At 34.2% G+C, this 20,867-nt stretch overlaps 1 protein-coding gene across 5 annotated transcripts in view; it reads left to right on the forward strand.

The window, feature by feature from the left end:
* TMEM135 (transmembrane protein 135) overlaps positions 1 to 20,867 on the forward strand; it is a 316,110-nt gene that overhangs the window by 108,439 nt on the left and 186,804 nt on the right. For all 5 annotated transcript variants that reach the window (XM_059412370.1, XM_059412399.1, XM_059412361.1 and 2 more), the window contains one exon: positions 1,521 to 1,554. In XM_059412370.1, coding sequence (XP_059268353.1) covers positions 1,521 to 1,554 — 34 coding nt within the window. The remainder of the gene's footprint in view (positions 1 to 1,520; positions 1,555 to 20,867) is intronic.

Consider the following 20,867-nt stretch of genomic DNA (forward strand, 5'->3'; position numbering starts at 1 on the left):
GAAGCAGGCTCCCTGCTGAGCAGAGAGCCTGATGCGGGACTCGATCCCAGGACCCTGAGATCATGACCTGAGCCGAAGGCAGTGGCTTAACCCACTGAGCCACCCATGTGCCCCCTTGTTCCCTCATTTTAATGAAAAAATTAAATTACAGAGTACCAAAGAATTAAAGTTAAATGAAACCCTGGTTTTTGAGCTTCAGTTGTTCAGTTAGATTGTATGGCCTCCGTGTGGCTTTAGTGATATTAGAATTCTTATTAAGCCATTTTAAATAGTGAACAATCTAGATTATATATGACTAGATCTGACTTCAAGATTTCATTGACAATGTTAATATGAAGACCTGGCATGAAATTTAAGTGAAAATGATTTGATATTGGTACTTGTTTTATTTGCAAAGTTTTTTTTTTAAGTACTAGAAATTTTCAAAATTGAAACTTCAATTAAGTTTTTATTATTTTCAAAGTTTCTTTTTAAAAAATTTTTTTTAAGTGAAAGAGAGTGATGATGGGGGGACAGTAGGAGAGGGAGAAGCAGACTCCCCACTGAGCAGGGAGCCACATGTGATGCTTGATCCTAGGATTCCAGGATCATGACCTGAGTTGAAGGCAGACACCTAACTGACTGAGCCACCCAGGTGCCCCGTCAATGTTTATTTTAACTCTGCCCTTAAACTCTTAAAACATTGAAGACTTCTTTCCTAAAGAATAGCCTTTATTCATGGCTTTACATGCAGTATAAGTTAGATGAGGTGATTAAATATTCTTTGACTTTCTACCTTTATTTTCATTAAATAAGTTTGATAAGTGTATAGTTTTTCCCTAAAGTGACTGTTTCTTGAATGTTCATTTGTCTTTTGGCATTAGAAAGTTCATTTAGTGCCTAACTACTCACTTAACAATGAAGTTAAAACCAACATGGTTTAGTATGATTTGTAAGGACATCTAATAAACAGTTGTACTGTGTGTGAAATAAATAGAAGACATGATTTTTTTTTTTTTTGCCATAAATGTGCATTGTTTTGGCCTTGACCTTGACCTTTCGGCAAGATGAATTCTTTAGGGTTCTTTATTAAATTTAGATTTCTTTAGCGTAAATGTAGAGTAATGGCAAATTATACTCCTCTTTTTATTAATTCATAATGATAATAGTAATTTTTAAAATAAAGATATAATTAACACATAACATTATATTAGTTTCAAGTATACAACATAATCATTCAATAATGGTATATATTGTGAAATGACCATTATATTTAATCTAGTTAATAATTATAAGGCAATAATAATTTTAAATTATTTCAGTTAATGGCCACCAAAATAGAATGTTTAATGAGCACTGAACAGAACGACTTGTAGAATCTATTTAGATCCAGTTGTTAGGGTACTGAAAACTAAGTTCAGTGTAATCTGTCCTTTTTCTTAACTCCTCCTGATAATCGTTTTGATTTCTAAAAAAATGATAAAGTGAGTATTAAGTCATATGGATGCTTAATCTAACTCTCTTTTTAAAATTATTTGCAGGAGAGGGCTGCTCACAATTTATATGGCCAATTTGGTAAGTAATTACTTTGTTGTTGTTGTTGCTTTTGAAGTTTTCCCATGTATTTTTTTTTATCTTTCTTTTTTAAATCAAGTTCCCTTAAAAAAAAAAAAAGGGAAAGGTACTGAAATTTCAGAAGATCTTGTCTCTGTTTTGAAGGATAGTCTTAAATGTTTAAAAGAACCTTGATGCCATCTATTTATTCCTATCATATGTGACTTATTTCCATTTATTTCAGGAAGAAAGTGATTCACTGCCCTTTGCCCTTCATGACTATTCTTTTCTTTAAGTGTAGATCTTCATCTTTGATAGGATATATATCTCTATGTCTTTCTCTGTATCTTTAATTTCATTTCATACTCTGCTTCTCTTGCCATTTCTTATGGGAGAATGATTTAAGGATGAGCTTTTGTGATGTCATTATTCTTGGACATTAGAACATTGGTCCCATTTCCAAACATAATTAATGGTTCTTCTAAATTTCAAAGTTTATAAGAATGAAATCAGTGTTGTCTAGTCTAATATTCTTTATGGTAACTATAAAATCAAGATTATATAATTTTCATTGTTAAGTCCATTATTTAAAAATACATTTATATGAAAAAAATTTAAAGTTGCTTAATAGAATTAATAGGCAACATTGAAAAATTCAGCTAAGAAAAAAATATTTATTTATCTGAGGAGTTCCTGAATTCTCTAACAAGGGAAAATAGTTCAAAGTTCTATTTAAATACTCATTTCAGGTATAAAATAATTTAATTTTTGCTCTGCATTTATCATATGTCCGTTACCATGCTGTCTGCTGATAGACAGGATGAAGATGTTTCTTATACTTGTGGAGTTTGCTGCTTAGTGAAGAAGTCACAGTAGAAATAATAATGTTTGGAAAGGACTGGAATATAGATTATAGCACATTGTGAGAACCATAATAGTGACACCAACCTATTGTGGGTGTTGCTCTTCTTTCTCACTTTTCAAGAAACATAGAACTATTTCTCCTTTATGCTAGAATAGATTTGAGTTTTAATGTTTTTTTTTCTTTAACTATGAACATGCTTTTCTATAACTACCACATGGTATATACTTTAATACCCAAATAACATCTCTATTTAAATACTTACCTTTAAATTCTAAGTAAAGTTTCATAACCTTTTTTTGTGTGTGTGCCTGGTGTAGGTTGTTAATTCCTGGAGAGATGATTTTGACTTTGTTTGATATAATCAATGTAGGAGATTGCCCTTAATATATTATATCAATATATTAATAACATATTAATATATTTTTTAAGAATAAGCCTTTAGTTGAAGGAATCATACATAGCTTCATATGCAGCTGTAACAAATACTAAAGAGATCTCATATACCCTCCGTTTCCTCTAGTAGTAATACCTTACAAAATTATAGTAGTTTCAAAATTATATTGATGTATTTACTGTAGCTAAGATAGAGAACCTTCCTTTATGACAAGAATCAAAACTTAATTTTGATCTTTTATTAAGGACTTTTTTATCATTAACTACCAAATTTTAATGAGATTGAAGGTCTTTTAAACAGACTTTGACCATGTTTAAAGGAAAGTGAACTTAGACATAATATATTCTGGGTACCAGTGATAACCCAATAAGCTTGATTTTCTTTATCTAAATAGAGCCTTTTATTTGTACTATTTCTATAAAGCTGTTTCTTTAGTAGGAGAGTAGTTGGTGCAGAGTAGGTGAAGATTTAAATATTTTCAGAGAGACTGAACTCAGCTTTAAGAAATAACTTTATTCTATCACTTGATTGTATTGCTTACTAGACTAAGTTGTTGGCTTATAACATCAACAACAGTATTTTGAAATGTTAGGAGCTTTTATTTTAAAATTATTTATTATATTAGGTATGTATTTCTGATTTGTAAAAGACAGAAGAGCATTAAAAAACAATGTAAAAATCATCTGTAATTTCACCATGTAGTAATTATTACCAGTTTAGTGTTTTTTATGTCCTTCCTTCTCCTCCAGTGTGTATAAATGCATGGACATAGATGCACATTCACAATCCACATTATATATCCTTTTTCAAAAATTGGGGACATATTATTTTGTGACATCTGTTGTTACTGTGCTGTATAGTTTTATTGCTCATGCTATTAAATAATCAGTTTTTGGAGGTTGTACTCTTACCTTTCCACTTCTTGTTATATCTTTGTGATAATGGGTTGGTTTCATATGTATATGTATATATATAGACCCCCTCAAATTGTTCGGAGACAATGAGATAATAACTGTTTGGTTAGTAGCAATATCATCTTGTTATTTTTGGTTACGATAGTTACCTGTTCTTAGTCATTTTGACCAGGAGATTTCAAAGGCATTGACTTTCTTTGAATGAGTACAAGCTGGAAGAATATGCAGAACTGGCTTCATATTGTCTTTATTGTAATTTTTATTAGTAAATGTTTACTGCATGCACAGCACTTTTGATGTATTGGGACACAAATATAAACCATTATTCTGTTCTCAAAATTAATTTTGTTGAGGGTACAAGGTATATCTAGATCTGAATTTAAAATGAATAGGTAATTAATAGTACAAGATAGTACATTTATGTCGAATATGTGATAAGACAATACAGTCTTTTAAACTTTAGAAAAGGAAGTTAGCTTTGGGTAGGAGCAATCAGAAAGTTTTATGAATTACATGGGACTTGAACCTTGAAGAAAGGAGGGAACTTGGAGGCAGCTCTATCTTTGAGACATGTCATTGGTGACCATGGGACAAAATTCTTACCTTTCCAAGAATTGCCACGCTGGGGTCAAGGTTTAGGAGCCAAAAAAGGATAAGAACTGTTGAGCATCTACTGTGTTAGACACTGTAAGTGCAATTGGAGTCATTAAAATAAGCAAGGTTATATGGTTTCTGCTTCTGAGGGACCTTCTGCTTTACTTGGGAGAGGAATATATTGATAGTTGTCTCAAAGCAGAAAATAGGCTAGTGTTTGTACTATGCAATTTTGAGTATACCTTCTGCTGGTTGTGTTTGTCTTAGTGTTATAGAGAACAGGTGAAGAGTCAGATACTCTAAATAAAGGGCATTTCTTTCTTTCTTTTTTAAAAAGATTTATTTATTTATTTATTTATTTGAGAGAGACAGTGAGAGAGAGCATGAGAGGGGAGAAGGTCAGAGGGAGAAGCAGACTCCCCATGGAGCTGGGAGCCCCATGTGGGACAGATCCTGGGACTCCGGGATCATGACCCCAGCAGAAGGCAGTTGCTTAATCAATGAGCCACCGAGGTGCCCAATAAAGGGCATTTCTATTAGAGCTTTTGTTATTATCTGAATATCTTATCTTACAGTTACTCTTATTACCCATGATATCTGTCAGTAAGCCCTGGCAAGTCTCAGTTATTAGATCAGTAGTTTTTAGCCTTAAGGATTAGCTAGCAGTTTTAAGAATTACAAACTTAAGGCAATTGACTTACTAGCTTTCTGAGAATGGTTTCTTGTTATGTGTTTGTTAGCACTTTTGGAAGGAAAAGTGTATAACTTAAAAAATAGTATAGTTTTTTTTTTTTAGCTTTTTAGAATTGATAGAGAATTAGTTGTTAAAGGGTGAAATATATGAAAAGTATAGACAAGGTGTAAAGAATTAAATATTTTCTCTAGCTCTGCCAAAGATAGGGCTCTAAAATGGTGGAGATGTTTTCTTGGGGCTAATGTACTAAAACTAATTACAACAAGAACACCAGCTGCTTAGATTCAACTTCGCCACAATATTATTATAAGAGAACACATAAAAGTTTGCATTGAAGATTTCCCTTTATTATGTTTGTTGTGACAATGACAGGGTTCCAGTCTTTCAAAGTTCATCATATACTGCTAACAGTTGTTTAAAATGTGATGTTAGGTGTAGTTCATTTATGTTTAGTTTAATTTATAATTTATGACATTTAAAAATCTTTCTATATAGGTCCGTTTGAAAACTTTTCTCTGCAATTTCATTTATGCAACCAAGCATTCAACAGTGCATGTGTTTTAAAATTGTAAATATATATTTAGTAGGCCTGCTTCTAGCATTTGTGTTTTAATTTTAAACATGCAGTGTCCTTGATTAAAACATCTGTATTTGATTTTTTAAACATAAGGTTTGAAAATGTTGATTCGTATGTTTTCTTGTAAGGCCACTTGAATTTAATTAGATTTAGCAGCTACTTATTATATATCAATACTGTGCTGTGCACATAAGGATACAAAAGAAATACAAAATGGATTGTAAACTAGTTGGAGAAATTTGACAGGTGAACTTGAAAGAAAGAAACTGAAAGTATTAAGTTAAAAAAACAAAAGCACCCTTTCTCAAATTGCTCCCTTAAGCCTTCCCTCTGGAGCATATGACATCATCCATCCGTCCAGTTGCTCAGGCCAGAAATTTAGAGTTCTCACTCTTTCTTCTCTTTAGACTCTCACTTCAATCCAGTAGGAAATCTTATTCCACTTCTGAAATATATTCTAGATCTTTTTTTTTTTTTTTAAGATTTTATTTATTTTATTTGACAGAGAGAGAGATCACAAGTAGGCAGAGAGGCAGGCAGAGACAGAGGGGGAAGCAGGCTCCCTGCTGAGCAGAGAGCCCGATGCGGGGCTCGATCCCAGGACCCCGAGATCATGACCTGAGCAGAAGGCAGCGGCTTAATCCACTGAGCCACCCAGGCGCCCCTGAAATATATTCTAGATCTTAAAGTGACCCACCACCTCCAGTTATAACTGGAGCCCTAACATCTCTTGTTTGCATTTTTCCACTCTTGTCTTCCTGTAGTTTCTCTTCCATATGTGGAAGTGAGAGTCATTGTAAATACAGATTACAGCACGTTGATCTTCTGCTTAAAACTCAGAAAAACCTTCCCTTCCCACTAGACACCAAATAGAATTCAAATGCCTTACTCTGGCTTACAAGGCTCTGACTTATACTTTTTCGCCTCATTCTTTACACTGGCTTTCTTTCTGTCTCTTGCACACTTGAAGCTTATTCTTTTACAGCGTTAACATTTGCTTTTCTTTTTGCTTGGAAATCTGTTTCCCTAAATTTCTTGGCTAGCATCTCCTCCTTACCTAGTTGACCCACTGTCACCTGGTGAGAAAGCCCTTTCTTACTATCATAGTTAAACAAGTTGCCCTCACCTCTCTATTTTGTAACTCCTAATCTTACCTTTTTTTGTGGCATTGATAAGCACTGAAATTGTTTTATTTGTTGTTTTTTTCCGCCTCACTGTGTATAAGCTGCTTAAGGTAGAATTTTTGTTAGTTTAGGAGAGAATTTTGTCTTGTGTTTCTTTTTCTTTCTTCCTTCTTTTCTTCCTTTCTTTTTTTTTTTTTTAAAAGATTTATTTATTTATTTGACAGAGATCACAAGGCAGATAGAGAGAGAGGAGGAAGCAGGCTCCCCGCTGGGCAGAGAGCCCGATGCGGGGCTCAATCCCAGGACCCTGGGACCATGACCTGAGCGGAAGTCAGAGGCTTTAACCCACTGAGCCATTTGTTTCTATATAAATAATTTAATTAATCATCTTAGGGATTTTAAGGTTGGAGGTTAAATCTTGAAACTGTTAGGGGCTCTGCTATAAATGACTTGGAGTACTATTGCAAGGTCGGTTAGACCAAAGGAAAAAGACTGTAATTTGTTTTTGGGTATAGCTTATCATCATAACTAGTCTTCATCATCCAGGTTTATTTATTTATTTTTTTTGCTTGAGAAAGATAATATAAAATATAAGGAAATTAAAAGAGACAAATGCAAAGGACAACTGATAAAAATAAGTACATCTAAAAGAAGCAGATGTGAAGCAGAATTTTATCAAGGAATATAAATAAAAGAGACAAAGAAAAGCAGTGTATAAGAAAGGAAAATGCGGGGCACCTTGGTGGCTCAGTGGGTTAAAGCCTCTGCTTTCGGCTCAGGTCATGATCCCAGGGTCCTGGGATCAAGCCCTGCATCGGGCTCTCTGCTCAGCGGGGAGCCTGCTTCCTCCTCTCTCTCTGCCTGCCTCTCTGCCTACTTGTGATCTCTGTCTGTCAAATAAATAAATAAAATCTTAAAAAAAAAAAAAAGAAAGGAAAATGCAAGATACAAAACCAACCCATATATTAAGCATTTGGCTTCCATTGACCTCTGAAGGGGGGTGGTAGCTCCTCTTTATTACTGGCATGGTCTCTGATGACACCCCGAGATAGGGGTAGGGAAGCAGAGGCCTAGTTATCAGCCAGTGGGATGGAAGTCTTGGTATGTGGTAATCTCTGACTGTACTTGGCATTGGTATTCTCTGACTTAGTACTTCGTGTACTCGGACTCTTCCTCATTGGAGGTGTTAGAGTCCCTAGTATAGCTTTGTGAGGGTGATCATTTGGTCATTGCTGGGGGTTGGGTCACAGGGTTTTTTTTTTTTTTTTTCCTTTTTGTTGTTGTTATGTTTGGCTGGAGTAGAGTGGTTATTGTTCAGAAGTTTGTGTTTTGGTAGACTGCCTTTATCTTGGTCCTTTAGCAAGACAGAGTAGATTTTTGTCTGTGCTTATTAGCATTTCTAGTTTGCCAGGCTTCTTCAGATATAAGACTGGAATATATAAGGCTACTTACCACCATGTCACTCTTTGGATTATATGATCTGTAGATGATCTGCTCTCTTTTTCAATTTTCAGTTTTTAATGTTTGCTTTATATCTAATGTCCAGGGTTTTTAGTTGTAATTAGTGGAGGTAAGGAAAAGATGTATGCTGGATCTTCCTAGAAGCAGAAGTCCTTCTTCATTTTTTTTTTTTTTTTTGTAGTCAAAAATAATCAATCACTTAAGAAAACAAGGCACCAAGATCAATATCTGACAGAAACAAATAAACAACAAAACAGACCTGCAGAGACTGTGTATATTGGGATTATCTGAAAATGTGATAAAACTTGTATGTTGACCATGTTTAAAATCGAAGATGACTTCTGATGCAGGCTAAATTGGAGTAACAGGGAACAGATTTACCCTTCTGCCTGAAACAACAACAAAAAACCCCCCTGACAAAATAAAAGAAATAACAGTTTTCAAAACATTGTATTTTAAGTAGTAAAGAATAGTGATCCTGAAAGATTGGAAACTAACAAGATGAGCCCTGTGATTGCTTTGGCTTCCTACGCGGAGAGCATTTCTAGGCCATGGAGAAGGGGTGTAAAACTGAGCCTGACTGTGCCCCAGAGTTGAGAAGATATAGCCAGGATTCCAAGGAGACAAAGTGGTTAAAGTTTGCAGGTGGGAGAGGAGAACGATGTGCAGAGGATCCCAGCAAATAGGTGACTTCTGATTGGTGCATGCATGTGAGGAATCTGCTGAGGTTGGGGAAAGAACCAGCCAAACCCATTAGAGAGGAAAAAAAATTCTCTTAGCTCCTGCAGGGTTAGGAATGGTTACTGTTCCCTTCATTAAGAGTGGAAAATTTCATAATTTCCAAGGCACTGTGAAGAGTTAGAAGCATTAGAAATCATTAGAAGCATTAAAAGGGTTTTACCTCAGAATGGGGCAAAATTAGCCCTAACTAAACTGCTTTGGGCCCAACTAAAATAACCACCACTACCACCACCACCACAACAAAACAAACAGTAAGATGTGAAAGGATCTGTTTCCAAATGACTGTATCCCAAAATAAATCTAAAGAAAATTATGGGAACACAAAAATATACCGCAATCAATAAGATAAAAATTACAATGTCTGGCATACAATGAAAAATTGCCAGGCATGAAAAGAATTAGGGAGAAGGCCAATAATGATGAGAGAAATCAATCATTTGAAACCAACTCAGAAGTGATACCTATGATATAATTAGTAGGCAAGGACTTCAGAATGGTAGTTATTATTGTATTCCATATACTCAAGAACCTAGGAGAGATATTGAACATGTTAAGCAGATATGGAAGATATAAAAGAGATCCAAATTAAACTTCTAAAGATGAAAACTGTAACATCTGAGATGAAAAATACACAGGGTAGGATTAATGGCGTGTTAGAACTTGCAGAAAAGATTAGTGAACCTGAAGGCATAACAATAGAAACTATCCAAAATGAAACACCAAGAGAAAATAAAAAAATAGGACAGAATATTAGTGATCTAATATGACAACTTGAATAGGCTGATATGCATATGAAGTCTCTGTAAGAGGGAGGGCAGGAGGGTCAGTGAAAGCATTTGGAGAAATAATGAATAAAAGTGTCTCAAACTTGTTAAAAAGTAAGCCGTCATGTCCAAGAAGCTTAATGAACCTTAAGCACCCTGGCAACAGGAAGGAAACTGTATTATAGTCATTTAACCCAGTGATAAAGAAAAAAATCTTGAAAATGTTAAAAAAAAAGAAGAGAAACATTTTATTTTGAGGAACACAGATGATGACAGCAAATCTCTCATTTTGGCATAATGCAGAGCAGAAGACAGTTAAGCAACATCTTTAAAGAACTGAAAAAAAGGAGCTGTCAACCTAGAGTTGTATACCTAGAAAAATATCTTTGAAGATTTTGTTTGCTTTTGTTTATTTATTTATTTGCTTACTAATTTGAGAGAGAGGGAGAGAAAGAGCACGGAAAGGAGCAGAGGGAGAGGGACAAGAAGATTTTGTGCTGCGCTTGGAGCCCCACGTGGGGCTCAGGACCCTAAGATCATGACCTGAGCTAAAATCAGGATTCAGAGGCTTAATTGACTGAGCCACCCAGGTACCTCTAGAAAAATGTTCATAAAAATACAAAGATAAAGACTTTTTCAGACATAAGAGACCTGAAGGAATTCATCACCAGCAGACCTATAGTAGAGGAAATGTTGAAGTTTGTCAAGAAGTATTCAAGAAAATGCTAACAGTTGTATGTATATCTAAGTCTACACAAAGAAATGAAGATCACTGGAAATGGTAACTATATAGGTAAATTTAAAAAATACTTTATATATATATCCCTTTAAAATTATAATTGTAAAAATAATAGCAATGTAGTCTGTGAGGTTATAGCATATGTAAGGGTAAAATACGGCAACAATAGTAAAAAGTTCAAGAGGGAGGAATTGAAATGTGATGTAAGGTTTTTATAGTATTTGGGATATAATAATCCTAAATGTTTATGTGCCTAATAAGAAATCTTCAAAATAAATGAAGTAAAAACCGACTGGACTGCAGTGAGAAATACACAGATTCACAATGATACTTGAAGCCTATAGCATTCTTTTCTTAATAGTTGATAGACATGGTCAAAAGAAAATCATTATGCTTATAGAATAATGCACAACACTTAAATTAACACTATTAAAATAACACTTAAATAACACTATTAGCTAACTTGATATAGTTTACATTTTTTGAATTCTCTATCAAACAACAGAATGTACATATTTTCAGGTGCTGTTAAGATTGACCATATTCTGGACTACAAAATAAGTGTGGGAGGATTCAAGGTATACAATTTGTTGTTTAGCCACAGTGTAATTAAATTTGAAACAAGAGATACTAAAAAATCCCCAAATATTTGGAATGAAACATACTTCAGAAGATATCAAAAGGGAAACTAGAAAGTGTTTTGATCTGAAGAAAAAAGCAAACACAATATATCAAAATTTGTGGTATGTATTTACTGCCCAGTTAGAGGGAATTTATAACACTAAACGTCTATTTAGAAAAAGAAGAAAGGTCTTAAATCAATGACTTCAGTTTTTACTTTAAGAAACTAGAAAAAGAAGAACAGTTAAACCCAAAGAAAGCAGAAGTAAGGAAATAAATACTAGTTTTTTTGAAGTAAGTAAAGAGAACTCTGCAAACCAAAGAAAAAAATATACCCAAAGCTAGTTCTTTGAGAAAATGAGTAAAATTGTTAGCCAGACTGATCAGAAAAAGAAGAGAGAAGATAATATAATATCAGGAATGAGAAAGGTGATATCAGTATATAATATACAGGTATTAAAAGTACAGTAATCACTGATATTTTCAACAAGTTTAAATCTGTACATTTGACAACTTAGATGAAATGGTTACCTTTCTTCAAAGATACAAACCACCAGAATTCACTCAAGAAGAACTAGATAACATGATCATTCTTGTATTTATTAAAGAAATTGGATTTATATTTTAAAACGTTTTCCCAAAGAGAATACCAGGTTTTGGTAGCTTTGCTGGTGAGGGCTACTAAAATATTTAAAGAACAAATAATACTAGTTATACTCAAACTATATCAGAAAGTTGAAGAGAAGTGATTGCTTACATAATCATTCAGTGAGGCCAGCGAATTTTTTTTTTTGAAATATAGTTGGCGTATAATACTAATTAATTTCAAGTATACAACATAGTAATTCAACATTATCTAAATTATGAAATACTCACCCATAATAAGTATATTACAGTGTTATTGACTATATTCCATATGCTGTTTTTTTCATCCCTGTGACCTACTTATTTTGTAACTTGAATTTTCTAATTCTTAATTCTTCACCCGTTTTGCCTGTTCCTTCCCTTTGGCAACTGCCAGTTTATTCTCTGTATTTATAAGTCGGTCTCTCTTTTAGTTTGTTCATTTGTTTTGTTTTTGAGAGTCTACATGTAAGTGAAATCATTTGGTATTTGTCTTTTTCTGTCTGGCTTATTTCACTTAGCATAATACGCTTTACGTCCGTATTTTCACAAAGAGCAAGATTTCATTCTTTTTTTTTTTTTATGTCTGAGTAATATTCCATTGTGTGTATAGACCACATCTCCTTTATCCACTTACCAGTGGAGATTAGTTGCTTCCACATCACGGCTGTTGTAAATAACACCACAATAGACATAGAGGTGCATGTGTCTTTTCAAATTGGTATTTTTCATTTTCTTCTAGGAAGTACTGAGAAGTGGAATTAATGGTGCTTCTGTTTTTACTTTCTTGAGAAACCTCAATACCTTTTTAGGATGGCTGTACTAATTTGCAGTCCTTCTGACAGTACACAAGGGTTTCCTTTTTTCCACATCTTTGCTGACACTTGTTATTTTTTGTCTTCTCGATATGAGCCTTTCTGACTAGTATGAAGTGAGATATCATTGTGATTATGATTGGCATTTCCCTAATGGTTAGTGATGTTGAACATCTTTTCATGTGTCTTTTAACCATCTCTGTGTCTTCTTTGGAGAAATGCCTATTCAGGTCCTCTGCACGTTTTTAAATCAGATTATTATTGTTATTTTTTGACGTTGAGTTTTATGATTTCTTTATATAATTTGAATGTTAACCCCTTATTGGATATATCCTTTGCAGATATCATCTCCTATTCAGTAGGTTGCCTTTTTGTTTTGCTGATGGTTTTCTTCACTGTGCAAAAGCTTTTTAATTTAATATAATTCCAAATGTTTATTTTGCTTTTGTGTCCTTCGCCCTAGTAGAGAAATCCAGAAAAATATTGCTAAGGTTGATGTCCAAGAGATTACTGCCTTTGTTTTCTTTTAGGGATTTTATGGCTTGAGGTCTTACATTTAGGGTTTTTATCCATTTTGAGTTTGTTTTTATGGATAAGAAGGTAGTCCAGTTTCATTCTTTTGCATGTACCTGTCCAGTTCACCCAGCACCATTTATGGAAGAGAATGGGTAAAAGACATTTACCCGTTATACTCTTTTCTCCTTTATCAAGGATTGATTCACCATATATATGTGGATTTAGTTCTGGGCTCTCAATTCTGTTCTGATGATCTATGTTTCTCTTTTGTGCCAGTACCATACTGTTGTGATTACTACAGCTTTGAGATATATCTGGAAATCTAGGATTATGATAAGTCCTGCTTTATTCTATTTGAAATCTTGGACTGCTTTGTTTTTTTGGAGTCTTTTTTGGTTCCCTGCAGGTTTTAGGATATTTTGGTTCTAGTTATGTGAAAAATACTATTTATACTTTGATGGGGATTACATTAGATCTATGGATTGCTTTGGGTAGTATGACATTATAATAGTATTAATTTTTCCAGTCCCTGATCATGGTATTGTTTTTCATTTATTTGTGTTGCCTTCAATTTCTTTCATCAGTGTATTATAGTTTTCAGAATATAAGTTTTTTACCTTTCTGGTTATATTTATTCCTGGGTATTTCATTGTCTTTGATGCAGTTGTAAACGGGATTCTTTTCTTTATTTCTCTATTTGTAAATCATACATTTGATTAAAAGGAGTTTATATCAAAAATATATATAAGGAATTCATAAACCAAATATCAAGAAATTATCTGATTAAAGTTTGGCAGAGGACTTGAATAGGAAGGAAGCTCTAGGAAGACATATAGTGGCCAACAGGTACCCAAAATAATGCTCAACATCCCTAATTGTCAGGGGAATGTAAATCAAAACCAGAGTTAGGTATCACCTCCCCACCTGCTAGAAAGGCCATTATCAAGAAGGAAAGAGATAAATGCTGATGATGGAAAAAAAGAAAAAGTTGTGCACTGTTGGTAGTAATGTAAATTGGTACAACCATTGTGAAAGACAGGCTATTCCTCAAAAAATTTAAAACAGAGCTACCAAATGATCCAGCAGTTGTGCTTATAAATATGTATCTGAAGAAAATGAATAATTATCTTGAAGGTACATTTGCACTCCCGTGTTCATTGCAGCAGTATTGGCCAGAGCCATGACATTTAAAGAACTTACATGTCTCTCAGTGAATGAATGGGTAAAGAAAATGTGGTATGTATGTATAATGGAATATTATTCAGTTGTAAAAGAGAAGGTCAGATATTTAAGGTGTTATAAAGTGAAATAAATGAGATAAAGAAAGATGGATACTTTATGACTTCCCTTAGATGTGGAATCTAAAATAGCAGATGATGTGGAAACAGTAGAATGGTGGTTGCCATGAGCTGGGATGAGGGTAGAGGAGATGGTTAGATGCTGGTCAGTGAGTACAAATTAATAAGTTCTGGGGATTTAATGTACAGCATTGTGATTATAGTTACCAGTATTATATTATATACTTTAAAGTTGCTAAGATAGTAGATATTAAATGTTTTCACCATTAGAGAAATTATGTTAGGTGATGGGGATGTTAACAACCTTATTGTGGTAGTCATTTTGCAATATATACATGTATGAAGTCATCACATTACACACCTTAAACTTAAAAAGATCATATTTCTGGGGTACCTGGGTGGCTCAGTGGGTTAAAGCCTCTGCCTTCTGCTCAGGTCATGATCTAGGGTCCTCGGCAGGGAGCCTGCTTCCCCTTTTCTATCTGCCTGCCTCTCTGCCTACTTGTGATCTCTCTCTCTGTCAAATAAATAAATAAAATCTTTAAAAAAATAGTATTTTTATCTACTTATAGATAATAGATAGAGAATAGAGCACTGATTGCATACCAGAAAATTCATGCACCAGTATTATCTTTGAACCCAAACAAAAGCAGTATATACAGAGAATTTTGGAGAAACATGGGATTTTGAGCTCTGTAAGAGAAACTCTGGCAACTAATTTATTTAAAAAGGGGACTGATGATTGAGCACTAAATGAAATAATTTTTATTGTAGTTTAAAAATATATTAAAGAGGGTGCCTGGGTGGCTCAGTGGGCTAAACCTCTGCCTTTGGCTAACGTCATGATCTCAGGGTCCTGGGATTGATTCCCACATTGGGCTCTGTGCTTGGCAGGGAACCTGCTTCCTCCTCTCTCTCTCTATGCCTGCCTCTTTGCCTACTTGTAATCTCTCTCTGTCAGGTAAATAAATAAAATCTTGAAAAAAAAATTAAAGAAATTTGTTTAAGATTTTTGTAAGCCAGATCTTTAAGAAGTGTCCATTATTTTATTTAAAAGAATTCATAGTACTGTAAAAAGCCTGTGACATTTTATTAATATTCTTTAAAAATTTTCTTAAACAAATGTATGTATGTATGTATACATGTATGTATGTTCATTTTTACTGAAGTATAGTTGATGCACATGTTACATTAGTTTTGGGTGTACCAATATGGTGATTCTGTAAGTCTATATAGGTTGTGCTGTGCTAACCAAAAGAGCAGCTACCATCTGTCACCATACAATGCTAGTACAGTACAATTGACTGTGTTCCCTGTGCTGTTCCTTTTATAACCATTACTTGCTTTTCCATAATTTGAAGGCTGTATCTCCCACTCCCCTTCACCCATTTTTACCATCCTCCCTTCCTTCTGCTGACCAGCAGTTCGCGGTATCTGTGGGTCTGGTTCTGCTTTTTTTTGTTTGCTTGTTTATTCATTTGTTTTTTAGATTCCACATATAAGTGAAATCATATGGTATGTATCCTCTCTGACTTATACCTTCTTTTTAAAAATTTTATTTAAACTCAGTTAATTAACATTAAGGTATTAGTTTCAGAGGTAGCAGTCAGTGGATTCATCAGTCCTATATAATACCCTGTGCTCTTTATATCACATGTTCTCCTTAATATCCATTACCCTGTTACCCCTCCCCCACCCACTTCCCCCAGCTTACACCTTGTTAATAATTTGAGATCACTTTAGTTTATAGATTTCTTTTTCTCTGCATTGGAAATGACTTTAGTGATTTTACTCTTTAGGGATTTCTATTTCCATATTTCAAGTGGGACATTTTTTAAGGTAAATTAATTTTATTTGTCTTGGGAACTGTGGTTTATCCTTGCCCTACCTCATGCCAGTCCCTCTTTATTTCAGTATACACTTTTATAGTCACTTTCACTTTTATACTTATGCAACTGAACTCTGTTTACATTGAGTTTACTACCTTTGAGGTCTATAAATTGTATAATTTAATGGCTTAGCTGGCATTGACTTTTCTATTAATTTTTTACATTGAGCTAATATTAGGTAAGGTAGATAGTTAAATTTAAAAATATTTACTCGAGTAGAATACTAATTGTTTAGTTCTTTGGGGGAGTACTGTTTATAATTTTGCTTTCTAAAATAAAAACATTTTCTGTACATAGCAATTTTAGTTTAATGTCACAAAAAAGAAAAAGAATAGAGGCTATAATATTTATCATTGGGCTGGTCAGTTTGGAATCACAATCTAAGAAGATCTTTGGGAAACTTGTGGCATAGTCTTAGAAACTCATTAAACATTAAAATGATTTACGTAGAATTGAGTTTATTTAACATGACAAAATAATATCAATCAATTGCTTACATTTCATTTATCTTAATTAGGATATAGATTAGAGATAATTTTAGTTTAGCAAGTCTGAAAATTAAAAATAGGTTTACAAAACCACTTCCCAGTTTTTACTTGAGGAAAATCAATAAAGATCCATTCTGTTATTGTTTTATAGTTTTGACCCACCTCTGGGCAATGATCTATATATGACCGTAGCCGTTAATTTATGTGCTACAACTGCATGTATTGATATGCTTTACAATGTAAAAGTACATATTTCTACATCTAGAATTGGTATATTTCATCTGGGTAATTATTAGCCTTTATAAACATACTTTCATTGTGCTTTAAGAGAGAAAATAGTAATATTGAAAGCCTAAGCTTTCCTAACATATGGCTTTAATTTGCATTTTAATCAGAATATGGAAGTCATTAGTCTGACATCTGAAACTGAGGTAGCAATAAAAAATTATCACTAACAGGACAGCAGACACAATTTATTTTGTGTTTATTACTGGGTGGCCTTCTTGAAACTTTCGTGAACTAATTGATTCCAGATATTAGAAAATTACAATTAAACTATGACATTTATTTTGGATGCATTTAAGTTGAACTGTCTTAATAGGATTGGTATAAATTAGTGATTTATAGCTACTAAGATTTATAGCATATGTGCACAAACACATGTATGTATATATATAAATGTTAGATAAAGAACCAAACAAATTCATTTGAAAAATGCTAAATGGCTTCATTATAGTTAATATGTTTGAAATGGGAATGTTTGTGCAAGGAATTTCAGGTTTTATTCTAAATATTTCCCAGTCTTATTGTGGCGCTATTTTAATTCTATAATAAAATAATTTGCAATGTGAGATGATACTTATTTTAACTAAAACATGCAATCATAGTTGTTTAAAGAACTGTTCAATACATTCTTGAAACTAATTTCTTAATGGCGAATATACTTAAATATACAGTGTTCTGTGGTTTAGAGATTTATTTTTTGTCTTAAAATTTTCAGATAAGGGTCGCCTGGGTGGCTCAGTCATTAAGCATCTGCCTTTGGCTCGGGTCATGATCCCAGGGTTCTGGGATTGAGCCCCACATTGGGCTCCCTGCTTGGTAGGAAGCCTGCTTCTCCCTCTTCCACTTTCCCTGCTTGTATTCCCTCTCTCTCTCTTTGTGAAATAAATAAAAAAAATTTTTTTTTCAGATAATTTTAATTTATACACTTAAATATATTTTCACTTCTCACATATTCCATACATTGGCCAATGTTGGGGAAAATGACTAATAAAACATAGTTCTTATCCTTGGGAAACTCGAGGTACAATGAAACCTAAGTACTGACAACTAAATACCTTACAGTATGATAAATGTTATGTTAGTGATGTGGAGAAAGGAGGGGAACAATTTTCCAGGAAATATAAGGAAGAGTTTTACTGTGGGGGCTGCATTTGAAGGATGAGTACAAATTTTCCCAATAGATAAGCAAGGCAAAGGGAATTCTCGGCAGAAGGGAGCATTGTGTGCACAAAAATGAAGGTTTAAATTGGCCATGTGTACTTAGTCATTCTTTGTTAATTTATTTTTTTAACTTATGAGTATTTTTTTTTTAAAGATTTTATTTATTTGACAGACAGAGATCACAAGTAGGCAGAGAGGCAGGCAGAGAGAGAGGAAGGGAAGCAGGCTTCCTGCTGAGCATAGAGCCTGATGCGGGGCTCCATCCCAGGACTCTGGGATCATGACCTGAGCTGAAGGCAGAGGCTTAACCCACTGAGCCACCCAGACGCCCCGGCCTACGTGTATTTTGCACCTAAGTACCAGGCACTGTGTTGAGTGCTGTGTGTAACAAACATAGTGAACCTTGACAGACACTTCTATCATAAAATTCAGCTTAGTGTGGAAGAATAAACAAATAATTAAAATCATAATGGATGTTACTAAAAGCGTAAGGTGTTACAGGTGTGTGTATAACAATGTTAAATATAGGAGAAGCTTTTCAAATTTCAAGGAGTGGTGTAAAATGGGACTAAATAGGTTGGAGTCTTATTTTGAAGAACGTTATATATTGAGCATAGGAGTATACACATCACCTTATTAAAAATTAACTGTAGAAATTCCACAGCACAATCATACTTTCTATTTTATGACTGTCATTCTGAAAGTTCACTTATGGGTGGGATATAGTAGGGATAGATGGCCAGTTGAGAGGTTTTTAGAACATTCAGTCAACAGTTTTACTTAGAATTAGCATTTAGGCTGGAAAGAGAAGACTAGGGTATGTCAATCTCTGTCTGAATTTTTAAATCATTTCTTCAATTCCATTTGATACTGTTTTCAGGAGACCTCTACTGGATGTTTTCTGCCTATCTTACGATGCATAATAAAGCAAATTAGTAGTCTTATTCCACATCCTTCCACCATACCCAGCTTCTCCATAACAAAACTAATGTCTTTCAACTTATTTCAGAAAATAAGACATATCGGATTGTTCTACACTAGCACCTTTGTGTTTTGCTAGTTCTTTGCCAAGCCTTGATTTATATTAAAACTTTAAACCACTTTTTTGTTGATAAAAATCCTAGATTTTTGTTTGTTTGTTTACTTAGGTCTTTAATCTTAGCCTCTCACTGGTACAGGTTTGTTTTAGAACTCTACTGTGTCTCAGGCAATAATGCTTAAGGTTGGGGATTAGCAAACTCTGCGTATAGAGCCAAATAGTAAATATTTCTGGTTTTGTGGGCCATATGATCTTTGTAGTTCCTGTTTAGCTTTGCCAATATTGGACAAAGGCTGCCATAGACAATATGTAAACAAATAGGTGTGGTAGCACTCTAATCAAACTTTTTTAAGGACCCTGAAATTTGAATTTTTACAATTTTAGCATGTTAGGAAATACTATTCTTTTTTTTTTTTTTTTAAAGATTTTTATTTATTTATTTGACAGACAGAGATCACAAGTAGGCAGAGAGGCAGGCAGAGAGAGAGGAAGGGAAGCAGGCTCCCCGCTGAGCGGAGAGCCCGACGTGGGGCTTGATTCCAGGACCCTGCGATTATGACCTGAGCCGAAGGCAGAGGCTTTAACCCACTGAGCCACCCAGGCACCCCAGGAAATACTATTCTTTTGATTAAAAAAAAAACAAACCCAATTTTAATTAGTTTCTTCGGGTTATAATAACAGATTACCACAAACTGGGTGACTTAAGATAACAGTTTTCACACAGTTCTGGAGATTAGAAATTTGAAATTAAGGTGTGGGAAGACTCTGAAGTCTATGAAGAATCCTTCCTTACCTTTTCCAGCTTCAGGAGGTTCCTGGTAATTCTTGGCAAACCTTGACTTAACTGGGGCATTTTGGTTCATTATCAAATGGCTGCCTTCCCTGCATGTGTGTTTCTGTTTCCAAGGCTCTATTTCCTTTTTCTTACAGACCAGTAGGCATTGGATTTGGGGTTACCCTAATCCAAGATGACTTCACTTTGATTACATCTGCAATGGCCATCTCTCAAAATAAGAGAGAGAGGTACCTGTCACATTCACAGGTACCAATGATTATGATTTCAGCATATCTTCTTTGGGGCAATATTCAAACCATGTCTCTATTTAAAATATAAAAACCATTCTTACCTTGTGGGGTACGCAAAACGGGTGGTACAGTGGATTTGGCTCCTGCTTGTGTTTGCTAACCTCTGCTCTAGCCAGAGTTGGCTTTTCATTTATTCTCTGATTGAACATCTTATTCTTATTGGAAAACAAGTTGAAAATTGACATTCATTGAACTCCTATCATCATCCAGCCATTTTACTAAGTGTTTTGACATCTTTTATCTTGTTTAATCTTCAGACAGCACTGTAAGACAGATGTTACTTTTATCACCAGCAGCTCAGGAAATGGACTGAGAACATTGTTAAATTACATGTTCAAGGTCACAGTGCAAGGTAGCCAATAGTCTGGGATTTGAATCTGCGCCTGAAAGTGAATGACACTACTATTTTTCTCTTCCTGCTGTATCAGTATAGTTCATTTGCACACAGTGACTTCACACTACTCTTTGGAATAGATCCCAAACCTTCAATCTCCTTTAGCTCTTCACTAGAATGATTGCATATTCACAGTGTTTTAGATCTCTTGATCACATTGGCTTTGGTCGTGCATAACCAAAAACAATTCAGTTAGCTTAAGAAAAAAATCGGGATTAAGGGAAGGACATCGAGATTGCTCACAGAATCCA

Source organism: Mustela nigripes, chromosome 1, assembly GCF_022355385.1.
Source record: "Mustela nigripes isolate SB6536 chromosome 1, MUSNIG.SB6536, whole genome shotgun sequence".
NCBI classification, from domain to species: Eukaryota; Metazoa; Chordata; class Mammalia; order Carnivora; family Mustelidae; genus Mustela; species Mustela nigripes.